The sequence below is a fragment of the Sebastes umbrosus genome, chromosome 13, assembly GCF_015220745.1.
Source record: "Sebastes umbrosus isolate fSebUmb1 chromosome 13, fSebUmb1.pri, whole genome shotgun sequence".
Classification (NCBI taxonomy): Eukaryota; Metazoa; Chordata; class Actinopteri; order Perciformes; family Sebastidae; genus Sebastes; species Sebastes umbrosus.
The window spans coordinates 7,726,543-7,746,802 of NC_051281.1; the positions used below are offsets into that span (position 1 = coordinate 7,726,543).

The window sequence follows — 20,260 nt, forward strand, 5'->3', positions numbered from 1 at the left end:
TTCAGACTCTCAGCTCAGTTGATTTATCACATGTGTGCAAATGTGTGAGAGTGCCTGTAGAAAAACGTGAGACTCTCTACTGACATATCTTGCATGGATGTAGAGTTACAATTCAGTACCAGAGGGAGTGAAATTGTTCTTTTCTTTCCAAATAATACGATGTGCATGTGAGAGAGACAGAGGGATTGTCAATTTTGCATTCTTGGAGGAAACAAAGACAAGAAAAGAGTAAAAAAAAAAAAAAAACGCTACCCACTGGCAGAGCAGTTGACCTTTTAAAAAAAAAGTGAAGTAGTAAAGTAGGATTTCCTTTCATTAGCACAAACACAAAGTCATGATGGCCATTTGGAAGAATCAATAAAGCTTGAAAAAATAAACTGCAATTGATTTAAAAAGCTTAAGAGGTGGGACACACTGTATATAAGTGGACATTTGTGACTTTGCATCCTGCTGATGGTAATCAATGCAGCCAACAATAACTGTTGATTTAGAAATGTCAACGCAACAGATGACTGTCTTACCCTTTTCTATGCGACAGTAAATGAACATTGACTCCCTACGGGATGTAATAAAGCAGGAACCATAAATTTAACCAATGATAAAAATGGCAGGAATTACCTAAATTATACATAATCCCTTTATTAAATTAAATACAACTTCAGTATAAGTCAATCATATAAATAAATCAATTAACAACACAAAACAATGACAAATATTGTCCAGAAAATTAGCTTAATTTTGGAGCGTTATTCAGCCTCCTTTGCGACAAGCTAGTATGACATGGTTGGTACCAATGCATTCCTTAGGTTTTCTAGTTTCATATGATACCACTATCTTCACACTAGCTTTAAAAGTGAGCCCACTACAACCTAAAAAAATCACAAGTTGCGTTAATGCATGAAATAAATTAGTGGCGTTAAAACGAATTTGCGTTTATTTGCGCGTTATAGTCACATTAACTTTGACAGCCCTAAATATAAGTTATTATTTTCAGGCTGGTATCATCTGTTGGCAATGACAGGACACAAACCACAGTCGATAACTGTGAGGCAACACAACAGAGGAAATGTAGTTTAATATTGACTGATAGTGACAAGAGGGAGTTGTAGTCTTTTTCTTTCCACAGATGCGTGTGTGTGTGTCTTCTCCCCCGTGTCTAGTTGTAGAGCAGAGGATCGTTATCAGCGGTGTCTTACAAGGATCAACTAGATCACAACAGCGCACACAGGTCAATGCGTTATCTCTGTCTCTCTCCCTGTATCTTGTATCTTGTGTTTCACTCGGCTGCTTGTTCTCATTCGTACACACACAAATACAGGATTACTAGCAAGTAACAAAAACAACTTAATCAATGTGAGTTATTGGCCATCATGTGTGGACATGGATATGTTGTCATTTCTATGATGTATCCAATTTCCTTTTACCGTGACTCATTTAGTGCAGTGAATATTCACAGGTCTGTCACTCTTTCTCCACCATCTATTTTCTATTCCTCCATTCATCCTTTTGCCACTCTCTCTCTCGCCACAGTTTATGCAGGTAATCATCTCTACCTTCATTTCCATCCCTACCTTGATACCATCCATCTCTCCTTCCCTCCTTCCCTCCCACTCCATCTTAATCTCTTCATCATCTGCTCATCTCCATCTCCTCCGCCCCGCCTCCCTCTCCTCTCTCCTCCCTCCATATCTCCCCCCGTCTTTGCTCTTCATCATCTTCTTCTTCCTCCTAATCTCCCAAGCTTGTGCTGGGCTCTAATTAGCTGACGTCTCCGCTAATGAAGTCTGACAACAAAAGATCACCAACGCTGGCAGGTGGGTCAGAGGGAAGAAAAAGAATAAAGAGCGTGAGAGGGTGTGAAAGAGAAAGTATTACAGTGCGTACGTGCTGTCAGGTTGCTCTCGTTTTCTCTACAGGCTAACAGGAAGTGACACGTGTTTTTAAAATGCAGCTGACAGGATATGACACTGCTCCGTACGCGGCGCCGTCAAAGCACGGGGAGTAATTAGTGCTCTATCGACTGCCATGACATCAATCAGACGAGCTGTCTAAACGCCGGCGTGTGAAAGAGAGACACTCACAGTGGCAGAGGAGGCTGGCACCCTATCCTTATGATAATCAGTGTGTGTATTGTACAGATTGAAAATTGTCTGGCATAACATTATTTAGACAAGCCCTCTATGTGTGTGTGTGTGTGTGTGTATGTGACAGAGAGAGAGAGAGAGAGAGCGCTACAGGTGGTAAACTGGCTGGCATAAAATCATGTAGGCAGGCTGTCTGGCTCAACATCCCCCTTTGACTTTAACAGCCACGTGTGTGTGTGTGTGTGGCAGGAGGCCAATCTGCCTACTGCCTCTGCCAACTGCAATAGCTGTGGATGGCATCTCCCTAAATTCACACCTGACGCTAGGGGGTTAACGGTTGTCCCATGAGAGTTACCTACAGCACAGGTTTGGATTCATAGCTCAGCGCAGCGTGTTCTTATACAACGGTACGTAAGATATCTTACGAAAACGTATTACTCATTTTTTGTGTGTTTTCCTACAAATGTCCAGCAACGTGTTAATTTCTGTTCCAGTCTTTTCAAAATAAACTTCTGTCTTCACAGGAAACAACTTGGTTAAGTTTAGGAAACAAAACTACTTAGTTAGGTTTAGTAAAAGATTGTGATTTGAGTTAAAAAACACCAGAAGTGGCGTAACTTGAGAACAGAAGTTACGTGACAAATGAATCAACGTTGACTTCTGGTTTCCCACGGGGTACGAGCACCGGTCTGGCTTGCAACCTCGACTGAGGCGGTACCAAGAATGGAGCACTTCTATTTGTACCATCCACAACTTTTGCTAATGGAAACCCAAAAATAGTGTAATGAACTGAACTTGACTGCTTGGTGGAAAAGTGCCTTAAGAATCTTTCAATTACTCAATAAAGTTTAATAAGTCACTCTCGCTGACCTTTACTTCACATGACCTCATCTCTACCATGCTCTCTGTCAGATTTTATTTGCCGGCCATGTGGACTCAGTTTTATTAGATTTAATTAAGAAAAACCACAGCCTTCACCTTAACCAGAATAATTTCAACCCACCTCAAGAGTAATAACTCACCCCAACATTAACCCAAAAAATCTAGCTTAGTCTTCATCCCCGAACATGAGTTTTAATTCATCTGAAAACGTGTGGTGACAACTTCAACTCAGCCCATTCTCATTCCCAGGGCGTTAAATACCGACGCTTTGTCACGGCTGTCGACGTTCGGTACAGCTGCATAAAGCACCCGTTAGCACCGGAATGAAACGCACCGGGCTTTCCATTAACTACAATGTAAACTCATCTGCGGCAACAGTAAATGCTACGAGGAAGTGTGCGGGGAGTTTGGTGGATGGGTCCAACAAACACAAGGTTTTCATCCATAAAACCGCTGTTCGTGTCCCGTGCGTCATGTTACAATCAGCTGTTTGTCCGTGTCCCGTGCTCACAAGGTTCAGTGTCATTTTCACTGTACAAATAAAGTAGTTTTAAGCCCTGCCATGTACAATAGTTCCTTCCTAAACCTTAATAAGTGGTTTTATTGCCTAATCCTAAAGTGACGCCAAGGGTAACTATAGTGGTTTTGATGCCGAAAATGAACTGACTCCAACGGGGGCGTGACAAGGCGGCGTTATGTGACGAGTTGGGATGAGAATGTGATGGAAATCTGTAGTATTTATTCAGAAAATAACCATGCTATGCTAGCCATGATATAAACACTAGTGAATGTCATACACTGTTTATGATCCAGACTTAATAGCCCGAAGAATGTGTTCATGAATCAGGCCAGTCGGGAAGGAAGGAAGTGAGTGAAGTATGGTGCACACACACTACCTGGATTCACTGTGATAAGATAAAATGCAAGTCCACATATATGAGTATATGGATGTGAAAACAAACATATACTATACATACATCTTGTGTTGGCTTTCTGTTAGAATAAATATCACACAAAAAACATCCACTAACCGTCTCACACATGGTGAAAGAGCACAGAAACAAGTAATGCATGGTCTATGAGTCTTAAAAGTCTTTGCCAAATAGACATACAAAAAACTGCACGTTGCTTAGCTACGGGTTACCACTACAGAAATTTCAATCTAATTCACTTTCATGAACCCTACTGCATGAAAGAGGTAAAATATAAAAGAGTAAACAACAAATATCTATATAGATGGAAAACAACATGAGAGCTCCGTCCCTGAGCGTATACCTTTTGTGTCCTGAAACTTTGAGTGTGTTCATCTGTTTGTGTGTGTCCTTTTAAGAGCCGCGGTCTATGTGCCCATGTGTCCTTTCTACCGTGTGCGTGCTCCATCGCGGGCGGATGTCCTTTGCATGGAATTTATTTTTCATTGAGAAGTGCTTGTGCAAATACGAGAGGCGGAAATCATAAATGAGAGGAAGAGAGTGCAACAGGGGGAAGAGGGACCTGGAACGGGCATATAGAAGGAAAGAGAGCAAGGGGGAGGACTGGATGGAGCGGACGAGTGCCTCTTGAGAGCTTTCTCTTATTAGCCGGGCTGAATCACGAGCTTGGAGTCCGGAAAACACACACTCTGGGCCTTTTCTCGTTGGCTCTCCATCACTCCCCCCAACCTCTTCTCATTCCTCTCATTCAGTCCTCTACACATTCTCTACTCCCAGAATCTCAGTCCAGTTCCCCTTACTTTTTTTCTACTTTCCCATCTCCCTTTCTCAGTCAAATTTGCCCTTTTAGTCCCGCACATTCACTGACCCCCTCGTCATTCTCCGTCCACCTTGTTCCCCGTCTCATCTGTTGAATTACCCTAAAACATCCACTTAGCCTCTCTTCCCCTCCGAATCCCTCGCTACCTTCTCCCTTTTTTCTTCACTAGATGATCCTCTTTTCTCATTCCTGCAATTATTTGGATCCACTCATGTCTCCTTTCAGCCCACAAAAATGTGGACTCTCTATTCTCTCCTCCAAATCATCTCTTTCATTTCTTTTTAAGCTGTAAACATGCACTGACCCTCAACCAGTTTTCTCCAAATCTCGCTCCTCTTCTCTTTTCATTCAGTTTTTTTTGTCTGTCTCCCCCTAACCTTTATCCACTTTCTCTGCATCCCTCTCTTCCTGCTTTTAGAATGAAATCCCCCTTTTCTTCAACACTTCCTCCTGCTAATTTGTTCCTTTAGCTCCAAACACTCATTCTGGTTCTTTCTTCTCCCATACTTCTCTTCTGTTTTCCCGTTTTCTTTCTTCAACTCCCCTTCTTCTTTATTCCTAATCCCACTTAACCCTCCATTTTTACCTCCCTTTAGTTCCAAAAACACTCCAAACGTCTCTCTCGTATCCGCCGTGGTCCTTCAATCGGCTTGTTTCTCTCAGTTGTTAAATTAGCTGGAAATTCCACATTTCTTTTCCATAGAGTTTCCATAATAATGCAATTTTCTCTAATGGATTAAAAAGTGTTTCTTTCTTTCTAATGAAAGTAACACCAGCAATTGACCGACCAATGAGAATTTGGTCGGACTAAAATATATCGACCAACCAATCGACCAGAAGGTGTCAGCCCTATAAATGTGATTGACAACTTTACAAATCGGGCCTGTAATTTACGCAGCTATTTTGCAGAGCATTGTGTGCTAATGTGACCTCAGTTGTTCATTCAGTAATGAGCTTTTCTTCCTGACTTTGCTTTAATGCTTATTCGTGCCAAAAACATGTAACTACCCAAAGCTAGCAAAGATACACCCCTAATACACACACACACACACACACACACAAACACACACACACACACACGCAGCCCCCAACCCACCAAAACTAATTACCTACAAGAAGAGAGTGATGTGGAAAACGGCACTCACACAGACCAACCTGGCACCCACTAAAAGCTCCCTCCACTGTGTGTGTGTGTGTGTGTGTGTGTGTGTGTGTGTGTGTGTGGCACTCATTGAGCTGAGAGAATATCTGATTAATTAACACGGAGGAAAGAAAGCCTCTCCAGTGACCAGCCAAGCAACGCTAAAAGCTCATCTTTCTCTCCTGTACGAGCTCCCTCTGCGTCTCTCCTCGTCTCTGTTTCACCATTCGGACTCTTAATACACATTTTGGGAGCCCATGTTGATTCCTTTCATGTACCCTGTGAAGTAAAACGACGCTATCTGTATATGCAAGTTTAAATATGTTAGGTAGGTAAGTATGTGTATGTATGTGGAGTAGAAACTAAATACATTTACCATGTGTAGCTTTTAAGCAGTCAAAAGAAAACACTTACATTGCGTCACACTGACACCGTGGTTAGACCGCAAGCATATTAGACGGGTATCGAACACGTTTTTCACTTGTACGTCTGACGCAACAGATACATTCTCATGGTAATCCGGTGTCTGCATTGGCTCCGTGCTCAGCTGCATCTCACGGGCGTAATCGCAACCTAAGCGTTTATTTCAAGTCAATTTTTTTGTACAATACACACGTAAACTCAAGGTTGACAAACAATAAAACACTACTACTTTACTGCATTACTACAATACTACTGCATATATTAGGGTTTTATCATTTTTATCATTTAAATTATTAAACTTATATTTAACTTTTTTATTAACTTTTATTATTTTATCATATTTATTTTCGTACTTTCTGACCTTGTTCTTTGATTGTATTGTTTCCGATGGCATGTTTTATTATTCATTGCAGTTTATTTATTGATTCTGTATTGTTTAATGTGTTAAGTGTTTTGAAAAGTGGTATACAAATACATTTTCTTTAAAGTTTATTTCAAACTAATTGCTTTTGTAAACAGTAATGTTAGCCTGTGGCTATGTAATGTATGTTAAAATATGAAAATAGCCTATTTCGCCATCAGGTTCAGTGTAAAATTATGAATGAATCAAATGCATCAGTGTTGATGGGAAATAGATCAGAACATATCAAAGGAAAACTGCACACATCATGGACAGTTTGGCTGCTCCTTTGCTGCTCGATGTTTTGAAATTCGCAGACAAGAAGGCATCCCGGTATAGGCAGTTGCAACAGTGTCGCTGTTGTTACGCGAGCGTGCCGCTTGTGGTCTAGACACTGGTTTACAGCACTAGTCTGTTTATCTCAGTAAATCTGGTGGATTGCTATGAAGAAGGCAAAAGCCCATTACTGTATGATATAAAGCAGTAAGAGGACGGCTGCTCTTCCAGCACAAACAAAGCTAAAAGTTTCCAGAGTTTCTCGCGATGGCAGATGGTGGGACAAGTGAAAGCCGACGGCAAAATCACTTCCAACATGTTTATCCTCTTTAGTCGAGCAAACCCCAAAACAAACACAAACGGAGCAACACTAAGGAGGGGGGGGGGGGAGCAGGGACAATGTGGTATCAGTCCAGCAGATGTTTATTCAGCTTTATTTGGTATTACTGCTGGAATGAGGGGCTATTGTCATAATGTGCCTGGTCTTTGTTGTTTATGGTGTGTGTCAAAAATGTAAAATGTGAGTTAAATCAGACTATGAAAGGTGTGGGCCTGCCAAACTGTGTGGACTTCCATATACAAATCAAGTAGGTAGAAAACATTACTTACAGCTCCAGGGTTGAATTAACATTATGAACATCTGTTGCAAAGCCACTGCATTAGATTACAATAGATCTTTATGGGGGAATTTCACAAGCCATAGTCCATTTGGCTAGTCCGAATCAGAGTCAAATAGATACTTTTTATTCGTTTTCTATTTAGTCTGGTTCGGTTTCACTGTGCACAAATTAAAGCAGACCAAATACAAAATTAAAATGCCAAGGGGATTGTACAAAAGAGTGAATTTGCCTTTTTCATCTCGAGAGCTGCCATTTCCATGCAGGGAATCGAAGACTTTGATATATTGTTGTCAAAATGTTTTCACTTTGACTCGGCACTGATCTATTGTACACACGAATCCCTTCTCCTCCAGTCTGTCTCCAAGGACTTTATAATAAACGTCACTATTTTTGTGGACTATATTTATCATATTCTGTATGTTCCCTTTGGCCCACATGTCAAGCAAACTCAAGTCAAGGTCCGTCCTCTCCCACTCATGGTAACCTCATGTTAGTCATTTACCTGTGTCCATCTCAACAAATGCCTGCGTTTTGGTTTCCTTGGAAACGGTCCGAAACCACCTCTCGGTCTCGGTCCGGTTGTTTTGGTCCGCACCAGAGTACGATAACTGCGTTCAAAACCGCCCAAATAAACCGAACCAGTTGATGAAAATGACTAAAAGTTGGCTTGTGAAGGCGTCCGATACAAGCATCACTGTATCGTACTATTCATTTTCTTTAGGTTAGGAGGAGCTCTGCTTTCTCCATGTAAAAAGTGACCTTTCTTTTTTCCCTTTCTTTCATCCTTGATGTTATTTGTGCTCTACTTATCTTTCACTCATGCGCTACAGTACCTCTCTCTCTCTCTCTCTCAAGCTCACTCCACTCTGGTCTCTCCAGACTGATTGTTTTCTAATTGGTGGAGTGCCAGAGGTCGTGGTTGTTATGGTAACCTGCAAGGGGCACTTGGAAGGGTTAGGTAGTGGTGGTAGCGATTGGGCGACGGTGGGAGGGGGGCACCCACTCAAGAAAAAACGGAGGGCAGCACTCATCCAAGGCTTGGGTGGTCACTTCAGAAAATGGACTCCGTGTGTGTGTGTTTGACATCCTAACTACCTCAGCTTTGTACATGCACCTAAGCGTGTGTGTGCGCAAGACAGAGTAAATGGTTCTAGTGAGAAAGATAGTGTATGTGTGTGTGTACGCAGAGGGTGGGCAAAGAATCCTGCCCTCCACTTGAAAATCTTCTAAAGAGCTCCTTTGCTTGCGTCCTTTTCTCTCCACTGCTACTTCCTTCCCTGTGTGAGCCACTCAGGCCCTCCAGTCTGTCCATCTGTGTACCGAGATGGAAGAACTGCAGGAGGGTGGACACAAGGAGAACGACCGCACGACCACGTTAGCTGACTAAATTTGAAAATGCATCTTTTTACTCTCTGATTTAGCACTCCATTCGGGCTTTTAGATTTTTTTTTTAAAACAGTCGCTAGTGTAGGATGAATGTGAAGACGATGACATAACTGGCTGGGGGCTGTGTGGCACTAAATATAGGAAGCCTTACTGTCGCTTCTAACCCGCTCTGTGATCACTTATTTTGAATTGTCAATACAGACAATCACACAGCAAAGGTGTTGTCATTCAGCTGTATTTATGTGCAGATGACTTTTGATTGATATCTCAAGAAAACAACCTGCAAATGCTAATGTGGACGGTCATTGTTTTCCCACAGCATTTTCTAAATTAGACGGTTGTCTTTTATAAAGGGTGATGACCTAGGAGGGTCATTCCTGTTATGCAGCAGCATTTCAGCCTCATGACTTTTGAGAAACAAGATGTATTTTTCATCTATTTTTGCATTGTATAACAATAGTGACATGGCCAATCTCAGACACTCAAATAATAATCCTTATGGGTAGACTAGTTTATATTGGTCTATGGACCTAATCCGGATCTGAGTACATCCGAATATATAATCCGAGGGATCTTAACATGGTCTATACATTAATTAAAGAATATTTTTCTACTATTTTTTATATTTCTTGTAGAAGTTGATTACTTTGCACTGGGGCCATGGTAAAATCGAGCACATGCACAAAAAAAAACTCAGTAAAGTAAAAAAAAGTATCATTCATTATTCTTTTTTTATGTTATAAAGAAGACCTTAATCTATAATTTAAGATATTTGTTATACATATTTGACACATTTTAAAGAAAATATGAGGAATTATATGAGGACAGAAATGTTGCTGCATAACAGGAATGATCCAGGAAATGCTCACCTTTTTGGAAAGAGGCAGGAAGCAACAGTGATAAGAGTTGATTATTTTGGCCTGTGTGAGACAAACATTCATGCCTACGTGTAAGTGTAATCTTTACCAAATGTGTGGTGTCTGTGTGTGCATGTGTGTAATGGGTTTACTAAATGAGTCTGCATTAAACTCTTCCATGCATAAGGAATTGAGTTGGCGGTGCCCTTTAGAATTAAAGGCGGTGGGCTGGTTGAGGAGCAGACAGTGTGATATATTACTGTGCTATGTGGTTAAATAACTGTCCTTCCATAATACTGCTGTTTAAAGCAAACCACTGATAACAAAAATAAATCTCTCAACACTCGCAAACACACACAAAATTGCAAACACGCAGCCAGGCACATAAATGTGCGCTGGGGAATATAATTGACTCTATTTTAAGACCTAAATATGGAAATTGCCACACAATGCTGTCAGCTGTCCGAAGGAACTGACACGATTTTTTAACTCCTGCAAAGACGATGCGACGGTTGCAGAAGGGTGTGTTTATTTGAGTCGTTCATTGGAAACATTGGGGGAGAAATTGGAAAACATCATTGTTATTTCAGAAGCCTGTTGCTCCTCTACTACGGAGTTTGTCAAAGCTTTTGACAAATTCAACCATTATGTTCAGCAGGGGCAACTACTGAGTGCCTATTGATTGATAATGTGCTCTTTGCTGCACATGTGCCGCAGAGATACTTGCAGAAATGAAAGAATAGCATTTATGGGTGTTTTAGTGTTTGGCTCAGACCCAGTTCCAGAGTAAAATCACTATGGGGGCTTTTCAAATTAGTGGAGGTGCACCAGTAGTTACAGAGCAGACTGCATGGGTAAGCAAAGGCAATAAAAAGTAGCACACTGCTGATACAGAGTCAGTTCTGCTGTGTGTTACTAACAGATGACATTAAAGCTGGGGTTGGTAATGTTGAGAAATTAGCGAGAGTATGCTATATTTCAAAAATTATCCACCCGAAAAACCTCAATGTTGCCATCTCTTTAGTCCCTAAATCTATAGAAACACAGACAGTCCGTCTCTTCAGGCCTCCCTCCAAAGCCACTCCCCCAAAATTATCATTTTACGGTTACGCGCAATGAGTGCACGGGCAGTTAAGTAGTCCGTCGAACGGATATATGGCAGTCCTGCTCCAGCTACAGTCTGTCAGAGCATTTTATTTATTGATTTGTGTCAGGATGTAATGAGAATTTGAACAAATATTATAACAAAAGAATTTTTTTGAAGAAGATTACTAACCCTAGCATTAAAGGCAGGTAGCACAAATGAAACAAAACAATAGTGGTTTAATTAGACCTAGATTAGACTTTCATTTTAAGCTTATGTTTGTATTTGAAATTATTGTCCCATTAAGAAGATATCAACTCCTCAATGCAACAATATTTTTCAATTAGTAGCCAACAGCAGTCAACAAGGTCTATACTAGAAGATCAAAGTAGCAAACGCCAAATTTACAGCAAGCATTATGAAGTGTTCTGTCCTGTTCACATGGAAACTCTCACTGGCTGTAGCCCCCCGACAGGTCAGACATGTAGCCTGCTAGGTGATACATCGGCGAGCCTCTCGTCACACGTCTTTGAACAGCGAGCACTGAGCCAACGCCAGATTTGCCTCTGATCTGGAGTTTTTGTCAGGAAGCTCCTAAAAATTGTTGGCGAGTGGAGAATCAGGACTAGAGTTACTGACGCCTTGTCAGACCCCTCGGCTTAATTTTCCGTTGCACTAAACACGTGCTTAATGACCCCTCGGCGTCACTTTTCGGTCGAAGTAAACACGTACTTAATGTTGTGAATTAAACAAAAACACTTGCTTAGGTTTAGGCAACAAAACCACTTAGTTAGGATTAGGATAAAACAACATGGTTGGGCTTAAAATTACAATGTTTTTACAGTGCAAATGTAATTTGATGTTATGAACACGGGATACTAACGAACAACTGATTGTGATTGGATGAAAGCCTTGTTTGTTGGACCCACCCACCTGCCCTCACTCCCGTCCTGTGTGTCCGGCTGTATCGAATCAGAGGGCCCTATGTTCACCGAATACTCCAACTGATCTTTACTTTTTAATCAAGACCCACAAGACCCAAAAGTTATCATTTCCACTGACTCAGCATACTGGTGTATTTGTGTATTTTTGGTTTGGTTTCGAGCAGCACTCACGGTTTCCAGGGGAGTCAGACAGGGCAGTCTAATTTCAGCTGACGCCGTTCTTTCAGCCCTTAAACTATCATCATTATCCAACATTATCAAGGGCGAGGTGGTGCCTGTATCGCTATTTGGCTTTTTGAGCCATTTTTAATATCCATGACTTGCTTTCTAACAGACAGCAATCTATCTACATCTTAGGTTCAGCCTGCATACACACACACACACACACACACACACACACACAGCAGTACATGCACGCACATCTTTGTACATTTGTGAGCTCTATGTTGTTGGTGTTTTTATCGCTGCATTACTCTCAGTGTGTGTGTGTGTGTGTGTGTGTGTGTAAATCGGTGTGGTTCATTGCTTTGCTGAGGTGCTGATGGAATGGAGTCCTTAGCGATTTTGTTTATCTCCGTCTCCCACATGCATACCGCGGCTCTGGCCTCCCTTGACGCACACAGTAGCACCGAGCCACACACACACAGACACCGCTGACACAACCACCTTCTTTTTTTGGCACCATCGATTACTGTCAGCCGATACCTGGACTTACTTCTGTCTGCATCGTCAGGTTTCAGGAAGTGATGATAAATGAATAGCACTACCTGCCCGGACTGCTGTGGCCATGGATATACTGTAGGTTTCCAAAATCAAGACATTCTCACACTCGTTTTAAGGAAGGAAAGAGATGGGAAAACCTGAGTAGATAAATATTGGATGAATTAAACTAAGTAGCCACAAAAGCCCAAACTGGATCCACACTGGATCCATGGGACTTCATCTACTGTAGCTAATTATGAGTCTGTTGAATAAAGTAGTACTCTGTTACAAGTTGATGTTAGAGGTTAATGTTATAAAGTGAAACATAACATGGCATAGAGTATTGGGATATTATGTTTTGTGATACTGTATCGATTTTACATTTTTACATTTTTAATTAACCTCATAAAAATTCGACAGCACGCCATCGTTCATTGTTACCAACCATGTTGTACTTGCTTGTCGCAAAGTTATGCTTAATTTTGGTGAGGGAAAACTGTCATGGCAATTTTCAAAGGGGTCCCTTGACCTCTGACCTCCAGATATGTGAATGTAAATGGGTTCTATGGGTACCCACGAGTCTCCCCTTTACAGACATGCCCACTTTATGATAATAACATGCAGTTTTGGTAAAAAACAATGCAGTTTTTTGCATGCAGTACAAATGTTCTCCTAAAATTGGATTTAAAAAATTGCAATGTATGGCCTTGCTTACAGAATCGCAATATATCGCAATATATTGAATCATTATCTCTGTATCATAATACGTATCACATCGCTAGATACTTGCCAATACACAGCCCTAGCTGTGATTAACATATTTAGCTGTATGATCATGCTTTGCATCATCGAAACCCATATAAACTACGTATATTTACACAATCCAAATGATACCGTCTGCATAGGAGACCAGAAACCATGGAGTATGTGTGAGGGGTGAAGAATTGTTTTCATTTCATTTCATTTCACTGTGTTTGATTAGCATTTACTTATAGTCAGTGGTGTCTCACCCTTGACTTTAGTATAGTTTTGGTAGAACTTGGCACTGCTTTCTTGGCTCTGGATCCCATCCCCTTGCATATTAACAGATTTTTTTTTAGCAATTTACCTTTAATAAAAATCTTAAAGAAGTCTACCCCACAAGCCAAGGTCAAATGAGTCTTGACTTTCCATAATGAAACACGATTTATGCATGGAGGAAACAATATGAGAAAAACACGGTGTCAGAAAAACATCTCGATGAAGCCTGAAACTGTCCATCAAACAGGTTTACCTCCTCGCATGAAGACAGCTACAGAAATAAGGTGGGTATGTGTGTACTGGTAGATATATTCAGGAGTAAGTGAGCTGTGACTGACATCATAAAGGTAAGGAGTAAGGATTGTGGAGCTGAGAGGAACACACTGAACCCTGCAGTGATTTCTTTGGGATACACACATACACAACACACACACACAATATGTATGTCAGTGGCTACGTGAGTACACAAGCGCTCACACTGGAGCTCAAAGCAAGCACAAACAATTCAATCTCTTCTTTTTGTCTGTCTGTCTGTCTCTCTAGCTCTGTTGATCTCAAATAAACACACACACACACACTCACACAAACTGGCCTGTGGCAGATAAACCTGATTTAGACAGCTGAGGGGAAAAGAGAGGGAGAAATATGAAGCATCAGCAAGATCATATTGCTCTGTGAAAGTGAAGAGGGATGGAAGAAGGAAGGGGCAGGGGAGAAACCTGGGAGCTTTTAGCTCCAGGTAGGAGGCCCAGCTTTATTTGCAGGTTTCTAAAAAGACAAAAGTAATACTTTATAAGATCTTTTATAAACTCTAATTCAATTTAAGACTGAAGAATTGATCAAATTGTACCAATTCTGCCACAAACTACCGGACCAAACCTTTTTACTCTGATGACACACCAACTACCGCACCTCTTATAAGTCCATCCTGTCAAGGTCATGGTGTCTTACCTGTCATTGGCGGTAGCAGAGATAGGAGGCGATGTAGTTCCAGCTCCCCTTGGTTTATTGACTTTGGCGTACAGCCTATCAAGGGGGTCCTCGTCTGGGATGGCTCCGGGGTCGCTACCATGATTCCCGTGCCCTGGGAAGGCAGAAGGGCCTTGAGGGGAAGGGGCGTGCTGAATTGTACTGTATGGAGGCGACTGAGGCGGCGGCTGCGGCTGCGGCTGCGGCTGCGGCATTGAACCCATGTCTCGGTCCCTGAAGGATTGTATTCTGGCATAGTTGGGGTCTGTGTCGTCATCCTCGACATCTGGATACGCCGACCCGCCGCCGCCGCCTCCACCTTGCTGGTCTCTGGGCCGGTGATCTCGCAGCTCAGGATGCCCTGCCTCGATCCTGACAGACAGATGGAGAGAAAGTTAAGAGGTTACAACAAGGGCTACCACAAATAAATATCTTTAAACAAACAGAAGCACAGCATTAGTACAGAGCTCAGGAATGACAAGCATGGAGCAGAGAGTGATGAGCAATAACAGAAAGGAATGGCAGAGATGTTAATAAAGTGGTTTCAATGTGTTCCATGAGAACGAGAAGTGAACAATCATCTGCAATCAAGGAGGAAAACAAAAGATGGTTCCAGATTTTTCCTCAATAAGAAAAGATAAATAATACCCAGATATACACAGTATCTGAGTCTATATGTCAGCAAATTTAAAGCAAAAGAAAATCATCATCATCATCAAAGCGGCCCACCTTTCCCTCTCGTCTTTCATCCTCTCGAACTCATGATCACTCAGTAGGTCTGATTTCTGTCGCTGCAGAGCTGCTTTTGCCTCCTTCTTCTCCTCTTTTTTCTTCCCGAATCTGGACAGAGAGGAGAAGTGATACAGACAGAAAGACAAAAAGAGAGAGACGGGCATCAGACACAATGAGTGAGAGAAAAGTAGAGACAAAAATCCTAATATAATAACTCTGTATTGGGGATTTCAACAGCCTTCAGCGTGGTGTGGTACTGTGGAAGCAGATGAGGAACAAACACCACATTAACACCGTTCTTACAACAAACACACACGGCTGGAAAATCACATGAGAGCACAAACGCAGTGACATGAACGCAGATGCACACACTGTGATATTCAGTGAGAGAGCAGCTTGTGAGTGTCGAGACCAAAAGGATTCGTCTCTGCTTCTCTCCGTCCTCTCACCCACACACACACACATACAGTACATAGCAAGAAACACACACAAATAAAGGTATATCACACTGCAGCTCCTAAGCTTATTGATCCTGGTAAGCAGCTGCCAAAGCCAAACACAAGCCTCCACCTTGCTAGTCATGCCCTGCAGCTAACGCTACAGTGAAGTCACATTTAAACTGTAATGCTGAAGTTCCTGGCTGTCGTCTTGTCATTCTTTCCTCTTTGAGATAAAGCTTTTCATGATAAAAATCACTCAAACTCCATTTATAGAACTATAATATTCAAATACTGTAAGTATAAAAAGGCAAACAGATACAGTAAATATGTATCAAAAATAATAATAAACAATATGTAGTCGGACAAACACATGTAGAGTGACTATAAACAAGTCTATATGTAGGGCTCCAGAGCGTGATAATCTATAATACAAAAGGAAGAGAATAGAGCTGCAACGATTAATCAATTAGCTGTCAACTATTAAATTAATCACCAACTATTTTGATAATCGATTAATTGAGTAATTGCATTTTTTAAGAAAACAAAACCCTAAAAATTCTCTGATTGCAGCTTCTTAAATGTGAATATTTTCTGGTTTCTTTACTCCTCTATGACAGTAAACTGAATATCTTTGAGTTGTGGACAAAACAAGACATTTGAGGACGTCATCTTGGGCTTTGGGAAACACTGATTGACATTTTTCACCATTTTCTGACATTTTATAGACCAAACAACTAATCGATTAATTGAGAAAATAATCAACAGATTAATCAATAATGAAAATAATCGTTAGTTGCAGCCCTAGAAGAGAACTATTCATTGTTTTTTCGTGAAGAAAACAGCCCAGACTAGACCCGACATCATCGGTGGAGGCAGCGCCCCTCTGACCCAACACCTTTGGCGGAACATGTTTATAACCTTAAACATAATGTGTTAAGAAATTACCAATGTGAATGGGAACTGATACCTAAAATGTATTATTGCGGCACCAAAAGATGCAGTGAAAATTTTTGGGTGCACCTAAATGGAAAAAGTTAGGCACACCAGTGCAACCAAAGTTAGTCTGGAGCCCTGTTCTGTTTAGGTTAGTGGTTGCAGTGCATTGCAGAAAGAACAGTGTAATACATAGAGTATGAATAGTTCAATCAATTAGACAGAGGGAGGCGAAATGCAAAGCTGTTGCTACTCTATACAGCCTAATCTAAATTAAAAGATGGCGACACACAATAGACTAAGTTTTAAGTGGCCACATATCAATACTGAAACCGCAGCAGTCAATACAGTTTGTGTTTGGTCAGCATCAACGGCATCCTCAGCAGCACTACAGGACACCGCACAAGTCATTACCTGGAGAGGACTCACACACACGCATGCTCACAAATACACACACCTGATTAAAGTAGAGCTGCAACAATTATTTTCATTGTCAATTAATCCGTCAATTAATTTCTCGATTAATCGATTAGTTGCTTTGTCGATAAAATGTCAGAAAATGTCGATCAGTGTTTCCAAAACTCAAGCTGATTAATTGATTATCAAAATATTTTTTCCATTAATTTAATAGTCTAGTTATTAATTTAATAGTTAAATAAAATAAAATAAAATAAAATAAAATAAATTTAATTTAATTCAATTTAATTTCATAAAATTAATTTAAATAATCTTTACAGCTCCAGATTAAAGGTCATAACTAAATGGGAATGAAATTTCTGAGTAAAAGTAGACTGCATCTCTCTCATGACTATATATATTCAGTTATAGGGAGCCATTCAGAAGCTAAAAATGTCATAAGCACGTACAGTATAGCCTGCTCACATGCTGATGCAAATAAAAAGCCCTCCTCTCATAGAAGCTCATTAAACGTTACGCCCCGGCAGCTATACGGTGAGTACAGGATATGGTTAATTGAGCCAGTCAAAACTGTTAAATAGTTAATATCTCCTACATGCAGACCGTGACCTTATAACACGCCTTATGTTTTATTTATCTGCTGAATTTATTGATGTGTTAATCTTTGGTCTACACTTCCGTTTGCCCACTGCTGCTGCTGATGTTTTTGAAGTATCACTAAACCTGCTTGTGCATTATTTAAAACAACATCCATGGTCGTTGTAAAGACGTGTGTGATTTTATGTGTTTTGTAGTGTAGCATGTGATTCCATTGCTGGAAAAAGAAAAAGTGTTGTAGTGTGTGCGCTGAGGTAATACTTTTCTTTGAAATGCTTAATGTGACTGGGGGGGGTAGAGCAGCCTATTCACCGCCCATAGAGGAGGGCTCAATGGGCAATGAAGGGCCATAACCGTGTGTGTGCATTAACAGTGTGAGTGTGTATTTGCCTCGCAGGGGACAAGCCTCGTTCTAATTACTGCTACCCACAGAGTTACAGGCTTACCCTTTTCTTCAACTCCCTCTCTCTCCCCCTCACTTACCCCTCGTTCACCTCTCTTCCTTTTTTACCTTTTCCTCCTGTTTTACCTCGCCGCTCTCCTCCATTTCTCTCATTAGCCTCATTTTCTGTTCCTTCCTATCCATAGCTTACCTCGCCTTCACCCCCCTTCATCTCGCCGCCTCGTTTGGCATGTCGCCCCCTCGGTATCAAACACTTCTCTCACAGCACTTAACCTCTAAAATCCCCTCTCTTCTTTGCTGTCATCCGCGTTTCTTCTCTCGCCTATAGGCTTTTAAATAGGAAATTAAGAGATGAAATAAAGCTGGATTTCAGGATGTTTGTATTACTTGCAAGAGATACAGTACAGAAGGAGAGAAAATCTGACTTGTAATGCTCTTAAAAGGTGAAATGTGTAAGATCTGTCCAGACTTTTCACTGTCAAGGGGCTTATAAAGAAGAGTCCATACACAAAACCCATAAACAGAAACAAGATAATGCAGATAGACGGAGATAGGTAAGATAAAACAATACAATAAATCCAACCATTTGTTTTTTAATTCTACAGACTGACCTCAGAGACCAACTCTGCACAATAGCAATATATCTTATAGCTATTTTAGATCACCTATAGTCTGTATATAGCTTTGGAGTCATCTACATGTGTTACATGCCTTCTGGACACACTACTGCCTTACGCCACTCCTTCCTTCTCTCCTTCCCTCCATCCCTGTGTTCATTTATGGGGGTGTTTTCTCCACAGGGTCAAGTTCCACAGTGAAGATGAACAAGATCGATTACAATAAACAAGAAAAACCATCAGTGACTATGTTTGATTTACCCACATTTAGAAGCAAATGGAAAAGAGCAGTGAGGGAGATATGGAGGGAAGAGAAAGATGTTCAAAGATAATGGACATCTACAGCTTAATTAGACCTACTCTTTCTCTCTCTCTCTCTCTCTCTCTCTCTCTCTCTCTCTCTCTCTCTCTCTCTCTCTCTCTCTCTCTCTCTCTCTCTCTCCGGTCCCTCTTGATAGTGTTATTACTGGGCTATCGTGGGAGGCAACACGCATGGATGCACACATAACTGAACAAAGATACACAGATAGGCAGAGAAATATAGAGGCATACATTAATTGGAACGTGTGTGTTTTTGTGTGTGCATGTGGCCTTTTGCAAGAGAGGGAGGTTGCGATATACCGGTATTGGCTATAACCGTGATATTAAAAAAAAGAAATGAAATATTGATATAATGTTAATAATACACAAATAAATAATATTGTATATACAATCCAGCGCCTCTTAAATCATTAGTTATGGTTACAGACTCTCTCTCCACCTCCCTACACTCATATTTTGAGTGTAATTCATTTGCCAAAAAAGAGACAAAACAAACAATAAACAAAGTTAAAGATGAATTTGACAGATAACATTATTTTTTTTCTTCAAATTCTATAAAGATATTGCGATAATATCATTATCATGAATTATTTTGAGCACAATAATTGTGTTTTGAAAATCTTTGTTCAAAGAGAACAAGCAAATTGAAGTGAATAGGAAGTAAATTGGCTTGTCTCATGATACTCATGTTTGACCTTTTCCCTCTCTGCACCTTTGAGCAGCAAGAAAAAAACATCATTTGCTTCATTTTCGTTTGTTTCTTTCATTTTCCTCGTTATGACTTCTGCCTGCCAACAGCTTCCTTTTCATGCCTTTATAATATTTTCTTTCTGTCCAACATGAGAAATCAGTTAAATCACAAACCATTAGCTGTGTCACCACAGTGCACAGTTACAAAATTAGAGAGGTGCTGGAGGTGAGACTAATCATAAGTTCTTTTATTTGCCATTTCATTATTATTTTTTTAATTATTTTTTTTTTCTATAATGAATTACTAAAAGTGGAAAATGGAGAGACAAGTGTGATATGGTAGAAGTGAGCTGGCTAAAAACCTGTGAACGGCATCATACACACGTGATCGCACACGTAGTCTGGACGTCCAGAAGACGTTTTTAAATTTGACAAGTTAAGACATTATCACTTGAGCATAATTTCACCAGGGACGTCGGAGTAAGAACAGCTGATTAACAGCCAGTCAGGATGAATACATTACCTCTTGTTCTGTCATTAGTGGGAACAGAATGATGACTCGTGAATATT

At 40.7% G+C, this 20,260-nt stretch overlaps 1 protein-coding gene across 6 annotated transcripts in view; it reads right to left on the reverse strand.

Moving 5' to 3' along the window:
* The window catches only part of pard3bb (par-3 family cell polarity regulator beta b), a 240,375-nt gene that overhangs the window by 78,529 nt on the left and 141,586 nt on the right, over positions 1-20,260 (reverse strand). For all 6 annotated transcript variants that reach the window (XR_005209567.1, XM_037789757.1, XM_037789756.1 and 3 more), the window contains 2 exons: positions 15,270-15,380; positions 14,523-14,912 (listed from right to left, as the gene is read on the reverse strand). Coding sequence is in view for 5 of the 6 variants with exons in the window: in XM_037789757.1 (XP_037645685.1) it covers positions 14,523-14,912; positions 15,270-15,380 (501 nt within the window). In the remaining variant the exon portion in view is untranslated. The remainder of the gene's footprint in view (positions 1-14,522; positions 14,913-15,269; positions 15,381-20,260) is intronic.